The following is a 7,645-nucleotide window of genomic DNA, read 5'->3' as shown; positions in this document are numbered from 1 at the left end:
ATATGCAAGATATATTCGAGAAGGACAAACTGTTCAGCTTCCTCGATGGTTTGAAGTCATAGGCACAACATAAACTACATCAAAGGGATGCCATCTATATTATCAGGTAAATCACAATTACATAAAAGTTCACCAACTTTGTTTCCTCGGAGGACTCGGGGAAGTAGAAACAATCTTTTAAAAATCACCCATCCAAATATTCCCGAGGGAAGGAATCCAAAAGTGAGCAAAAGAAAAGAAGTTTCCACAAAGGGCCAAGCTCAAAAGGTAATGCTCCAAAACCTGATAGATGGTTCTTGTGCGGAGGATAACACATGATGAGGGAGTGCCCATAAAAGCAAGTACTAAATACCTTAACAGCATCAATCCACCCCCTAGATCGGACAAGGACAGGGCCATCACTCTTAGTTCAAGAAGTCTGAAATTTGGTAGCAATGATGAGGTGTTGCAAGGACCCCGAATAGGAGCAATGCATTTGTTAAATGCGTTACAAGGTCAAGTGGGGGAGAACATGAAGATGAAGTCATAGAAAGTACAGAGTAGTGAGCTGATATATGTGGACATCTAACTATGAAAACCATGGGCACTACACATAATTTCATTACTGATAAGAAGCTAGACGACTTAGGCTGAACTTAAAAAAGAGCCCGAGTCAAATGAAAGCTATGAACTTGGAGACTAAGTGAATCTTTGAGCTGGCAAAAGAGGTCCCTATCAAGATTGGAATGTAGAGTGGAAGCACAAACATCATAGCAGTCCACTGAACGACTTCCAAGTGATTCTTCGAATGAAGTTCATGCATACGATGAAGTCAGTACTAATATCATTTCTAAACTCCCTATGCCTAATGGGAGGTGACGATCCCTACGTGGTTCTAGTTTCTTGAGGAGAAACTAAGAACCCATAACAAATATTGATATTACAACTGAAGAAGGGGATACAAAAAGGTGAATTAGCTTTTGTAAATGCTGTAAAGCAGGAGCCACTTGATGTGGAGGTCATTCATGATCTTGGTGGCGAATGCTTTGAAGAAGTTCATTGATATTAGACTACTCAAGTTGTCAAAATCTCTACTACCATATTGAGGTGTAGATTATCACATCAAGCTAGAGCTAAGAGTAAAGCCTCCAATGAGACCACCATATCACATTGACTCTCTAGAGTTGGCAAAGTTTAAAAAGTAATTATATGAACTACTAAGTGGTGGTCTCATTCATAGTTCCAAAGCACCATTCAAAGTTTCAATCCTCTTCAAAAAAAAAAAAAAAGATGGAAGCCTCCGATTATGCATCGACTATCAGGCCCTAAACAAGATGACAATGAAAAACAAATATCCTATCTTACTCATCGTAGACTTATTCTACTGACTAGACAAAGCAAAAGTATTTCTCTAAACTAAAACTTTGGTTGGGTTACTGGTAGGTGCGCATTACTAAAGGTGATAAAGCTTGCTGAAGGTGATAAAGCGAAGATTACTATACAACCAGGTATGGAGCATTCAAATTCTTAGTGATGTCTTTCGGCTTAACCAACGCTCTAGCCATATTCTGCACTCTCATGAACTAACTGTTTAAGGAGTATTTCGATAAATTTGTAGATACTTGGGTGATATTATTGTTTATAGCTAAACGCTTAAGGAGCAATCGAGTACCTTCAAACAATTGTTAGGATCAAGTCGGTACTAAGAGAGGGGTGAATTAATACTTTTGGAGAACTACGTCAATCATGAAAATTTATACGATAAAATCGTATCGAAAAGACGTTTAAGCTTAAAGATGTTCGTGGGAGAGTGATGAAGATGTAAAGTAGTTGCAAAGTAAGTAAATAGCAAAGAAGAGAAGGCACACCAATTTTATATTGGTTCGGTCATTGTGACATATGTTCACTCCTGATTCCTCTTTACTCGAGGCCACCGGCTTCCACTACCAACCTTCTTTCCAATGGGTGAAGATCAACTATCCTTACAACTCTTTCTCCTTTTCACGTGTTTAAGAGAGAACCTTTACACCCCTCTATTACAAGTATTTCCTCACACTCTCCCTTAGAACAACCTCTAAGCATATGGAGGAGAGAACTCAACTTTCTAATAGAGTTTGCAACCCTAGAATCATAGAGTTTTGGTTCTACTTTCGTGCTTTATCAAGTAGGAAAGATTGAGATATTTATAGTCTCCAAATGGATTTAAATTTAGAGTCAAAACGATCTCATCCTAGGTTTTCGGGGTACTGACGGTACCATCGCCTACCAAACTTACAACTGGTGATACCATCGCTTATTCAATATGATAATATTTGATAAATTCAAGATTATATCTTTAATATATATATATATAAACTATAAGCTCAAGAATATTCGACATAAATGTAATTGAGTCATTTCTCGTATAATTTATTTTTAATTTTATTTCTTTTTAGTTTAGCTCATTTAAAATTTATGATAATAAAATTAAAGATAAATGAAACTTAAATGAGCTAACTAGTATATGTATTTAGAAAATATTAAAACTAAAATAAGAAAAACTCATAATATTTTGGGTACTACTAAATAAGTGAGTAACAATAAAAGAAAGCTAAAGCGTAAATGACATTGGAGTGCCTAATTTGCTAGAATCTACTCATATGGACCTTGTTGATGCTATGGTATACTTTTCTGTCCATAATGTTGCCTCACATGGTTTTCAACTCAGCCTACTCAATTATAATAGCTCATGAGCATATTCCCTATAAGGATACTTACCATTTCTGATTATTATATGTTATATCTATAAGAATCATTTAGGAATCAAAGATATTTTTCATTATTTTCATAGGTTATAAAAGGTATATGATTCTTGATTCATGATTTTAACATCAAAAGATACATATCCTAAATTCGATCTATTATTATTTGATTTTAATTTTTGATATTAATTTTTTTTACATAATAATAGTATAATCATGATTTATATGCTTATAATATGTACATAAAATATTTTAATATATAGTAATTTAAAAGAAGCATTTTCTTAGAACTTTTTTTGATGTGCTTTTTCTCACATTGGATGTGTATTTGGATTTATAATCCATAAAAAAGATTGGTTGTCAAATTGACAAGAAGTATGAAAACGAGATTCATCTGTGATGTGCATGAGATTTGATTTCAGTATCTTGCTAGCGACATTTAAAATACGTCGAATCATATATCATCACATCAATACTTCGTCTAGGAATGATAATTGATCTGCATATGCATCAAAATTCTCTTGCATTATTTTTTTGTGGTCATTTGATTGGTAGTGAAATGACCGTATAAGGTTATCTTAATCCAACAAATTTGGATAACACGTTCCGTTAATTTGATTACTAATCAGCTAATAATTTTAATTATCTGAGTGGAAATCCAAAGCAACCGAGTATTTTCTTAGTGCATACACCTAAAACTCTTCCAAGTCAGCTCTATACGGAACCTCAAATTTGGATCCGTTAAATTATCGGGTCTGATGTGAATCGAAGAACCAAGCACCTACTGCTCATTTAAGATGGCTTGGAGGAGCGACTGTTGTATCCGATCCGGCCAGCAGAATCTTCCGCCAACACGATCGGCACCCGCGGAATCCGCTCCAAGGCTGAACAAAAGACACGCCGAATGACGTACGGTTTCGCCACCAACGACACGTGGAGTGGGACCTTCACGTCCCTCGGTGTGATGTACTCCGTGGTGTACGAGCGACCGAGGGTGGCTTAATTTCCACGGGTTATTAACAGCCACGTGTGTTTTGTCGCCCTCCAACTGCTGTCGGCACCACGTGGCAGCTCACGATTCGGAAGCATCTCCCCACGTATATATATATATATATGTTATTGTCGAAAAAAATATTCTTAAGATAAAGCTGAAATATATTATTATTTAAAATTTAAATGGTAAAAAATTTGAGTCGGTTAAGTGTATTTATTTTAATAAAAAAGAAAAAAATAATTGAAGTATAAAAAAGGACATACACATCAAACGTGCTTCTTTCTTCTAATCCTTCGGCCTCCAGTTTTGAGCAACACAAACGGAGCCCAATTCTGCTGCTGCATCATTCTTTCTTCAAAGCCATTTCCTACTCTGATGATGACCTGAAAGAGACGGACAGACGGACGTCTCTTTAGCCTCGCAATCTGTGAAGCTTCGTGGAACCTTTGCGAGCACCTTATCGTGCATGGGGATGGGGGGGGGAGTGGAAGGCGAAGAAGATGAGGCAGAGGGCTTATCTGGATATGCCTGCTGAGTTGGAGTTGCATCATGAGAGCATATTTCCGTGATGAGGATTTGTGCTGCAATGGGTTGCGAGTTAAGTGGGAGAGAAAGCCAAATAGAACATATTCCGATTTAACTTAAGCTGCTGCTGCTGCTGATTGGGGGGTTGTCTTTGTTAACTCCTCAACTTGCATCTTGGAATGAGTCTTTCATTATTATTATTATTATTATTATCTTACTAAGACCAGGGTTTTTGGTAATGAAGACTATCATTACTATATTATACTGAGTGGCATCAATCCCCTTTAATTATTGACATATATATATATATATTTGGTAATTAAAGTAAGATGACTTCTTTACGACTTATTAAATCTCTTTTTTTAATTAATATATATTTTTAGAATATTTTTTTTTATTGTCATGCATGGCATCATGCATGGCATGCCATGCGATGACATCGCCATGCATCGAATCATAAGCTCATATAAATTTTGTACCCCCGACGTTGCCATGGATAAGAGAGATAGAGAGATGGGGAGCTACTGCTCTGAAGCAGAGTGCCCTGTCTCGAACGATGACCCTAAGCCCAGGAGAGCCAGTAAGAAGAAGAAGAAGAAGAAGAAGAAGGGGCAGCGGAGGGCTCAAGAGGAGGAGGAGATGGCGGAGAACGGGAGGGATGGCAAGGCGTGGGAGGCGGCTTGGCCGCGAAGGAGTCGACAGGGCGGTGGCGGGGTGGTGATGTTGGAGGGATACGTGGAGGCGGCGGAGGGGTTGGATCTGGGATCCGACGTAGGAGGAGATGGAGTGGGGCGGACGATGAGCCTGACGGACGACGACTTGGTGGAGCTCAAAGGGTGCCTGGACTTGGGGTTCGGATTTAGCTACCGCGAGATCCCGGAGCTATGCCACACGCTGCCGGCTCTGGAGCTTTGTTACTCCATGAGCCGGTCGTTGGAGGTCGATGGCGGCGATGCAGCGGCGGAGCCCTGTGCTGCCGCGGTCGCTTCCCTTCCCGTTTCGAACTGGAAGATCTCCAGTCCCGGTAAGATGAGATTTCTTTTTCTCTTTCCGATTCAAAGTTGTGTCCTTTTTGAACGATCTTTGCTGTTTTGTTTGAGATTCTGCGCAAAGAAATCAATTTGACTAGTTATATTGGAGTGATACATGAGGGGATCCTTCTCTGGAAGAACTACAAGCGAAAGACATTAGTTTTCGCCAAGGAATGACTTCATGCTGTCTACTATTGCAGGAATTCCTTTTCGTGGTGAACAATAAATGAAACATTTACTTTCAATTCACAAAATATTGATTAACTTTGTTGAAAGAGGGATTGATTTGGTGAGATTTCCTTTCAACAAACGAGACATTCATTCTTCTTTTCCAGAAATTGCTTACTTTTGTTCAAGAAAGGATAGGAATAATAACGAGCATACGGGGCTTTGGTTTTTTGAAGGAGTGTAAGAATATAGACACCCCTAAAGGGGGAGAGAGAGAGAGTTCTTATGGAAGCAGTTCCTTCTTGACGGAGTCGAATAGTGCAACAATGAACTTTCCTTGAGAAATTGTGGATAAAATGTGAAATCGAACCACTGAATTTTCTCTATCTGTGGATGCTGTGTGTGTTCTCTTCAGGATTTTAGTTGATTTTAGATATTTTTCGGCAACTACTGCATATCCAAATGTAATATATTCTCTTTTCCTTTCTGGAGAACCATTGACATGTAAACTTTTCCTGAACATTTTTATATCCTTTGCTCTTATTGTCTTGTTTCTGTTTTGTTCTTTTTCTTCTATTTTCTTGTTCTTATATCTAATAAATTCTTCTCTAGGGTCTTTTCGCTAGCCTTCTTCTCCTCAATCGTAAAAGAAGAGGAAAAAATATCCTTTCTTTAGTCAACTTCGCTCGCATAGCCTTTATCATTTACTTGATTTTCTATAGTCGATTACCACATACTTTTGGATATAGAAGCTAATTTTAAGGCGTGACATATTAGTACAAAAAATTCAATTAGTTTGATCGATATACATGATATATATGTTGGGAGTTAAATCCGGCACAGGTATAAATCCATTTAATTTCAATAGTGTTATTAGTTAGTTTGCTGGTAGTACAGTAGAAGCGAATTTATCATTCCTTTTCTGATCTCAATTTACAGTAATCAAATAAATACCTAATTTGCACTCGAGTGATACTAAGCAAAACTACATAACTAGCTCTGTAGTTCACTTCTTAGTTTCCTTTTTGTTCTTTAGACTGGATGATTGATTCATAGATCATTTTCTTTTTTTTTCCTGTGTACTTCCAGGTGATCCTCCTGATGAAGTCAAAGCAAGGCTGAAGTTTTGGGCCCAAGCAGTGGCTTGCACTATAAGATTATGCAACTGATGGACCAGTAAGGGGTCAACCTTGGTGTTGGCAAAGTATTATCTTTGATGATCAGCCAATGGGACTTTGCAGAGCAAATTCTCTACTTGTGCCTTGTTGCTATATGCCTTCATAGATGCTCTGCGATTCTTCTCTTGTGAACAGCGCCGATGGAATCTGATGCAAAAGTAGCACAAGAGGCACAGAAGCATGTCTGAGGTGTGGATTGAATGATATTATCATGTGGATCTGCATTCATGTACCCAGAACTATGATGAACAAAACACTTTCCTTTCCTAAACTTCTGCAGTGTGGTGTTATTGTTTGTGGCAAATTGTTGCGGTAGAGCTGTTCAAGTAAGTCTATTTGTTCCACACGCACGCCATACCGGACAGAAGGACATGAAGCTTAAGAATTGGATGCTAAACATCTGCTACTGAAGCAAATGAATTTAACTCTGCAGCTTACAAAAGTCATCTTCATTTCTGTCTACTGCAAAGGCAGGTTTTTTATGTGATTTCTTTTTGACATAAGGAGATCAAAATAAGAGTTTTTCTTCCTAGTGCAATTGTGATTGTGTTGCATTTGATGAAAATGTCAACTGAAGCAAATTTCTGCATTAGATATATGTAATTCATTTGTTGTTCATTCTGATATTTTTGTTTCCATGTCCCTGTTGCTATCAGTATCCATGGTCTTGTATTTTGCTCCAAAGTCTCCCATTTGTTTTCTTTCTGTATGAAAGATTTCCAAATCACTTAATTTGTGGATTTGGCATCTTAAGTCAAGCTAAATAGAATCTTTGGACTATATAAGACTATTGAGTGTAGTATAGAACACTTCTATAAGTAGTTTTGATCCTTTATATAATATTTATCCACTTGGATAAGTTTTTCAACTTACATATCTCTTACCAACTTGAGTTAGAAACAATGAGTGAAAGGTTATTTATGGGTTCTAAGAAAAGTTAATTAAGTCTTAGATAAAATGGACAGAGGAGCTTTCATATAAATATCAAATTTGAAAATATTATTATGAAAAACTCCTACTAAATAGTTC

At 37.5% G+C, this 7,645-nt stretch overlaps 1 protein-coding gene across 1 annotated transcript; it reads left to right on the top strand.

Annotated features, from left to right (window-relative positions):
* Window positions 1–4,743: 4,743 nt before the first annotated feature.
* Window positions 4,744–7,254, top strand: LOC135641054 (uncharacterized). The gene is made up of 2 exons (XM_065156049.1): window positions 4,744–5,263; window positions 6,528–7,254. Exons 1-2 carry the CDS (start codon window positions 4,753–4,755, stop codon window positions 6,605–6,607), a joined length of 591 nt encoding a protein of 196 aa, XP_065012121.1. The 5' UTR covers window positions 4,744–4,752; the 3' UTR covers window positions 6,608–7,254.
* The last annotated feature ends 391 nt before the right edge of the window (window positions 7,255–7,645 follow it).

The sequence above is a fragment of the Musa acuminata genome, chromosome BXJ3-6, assembly GCF_036884655.1.
Source record: "Musa acuminata AAA Group cultivar baxijiao chromosome BXJ3-6, Cavendish_Baxijiao_AAA, whole genome shotgun sequence".
NCBI classification, from domain to species: Eukaryota; Viridiplantae; Streptophyta; class Magnoliopsida; order Zingiberales; family Musaceae; genus Musa; species Musa acuminata.
Note: the sequence above shows the minus strand (reverse complement) of the source record. Positions and strands in the feature narration are given on the sequence as shown.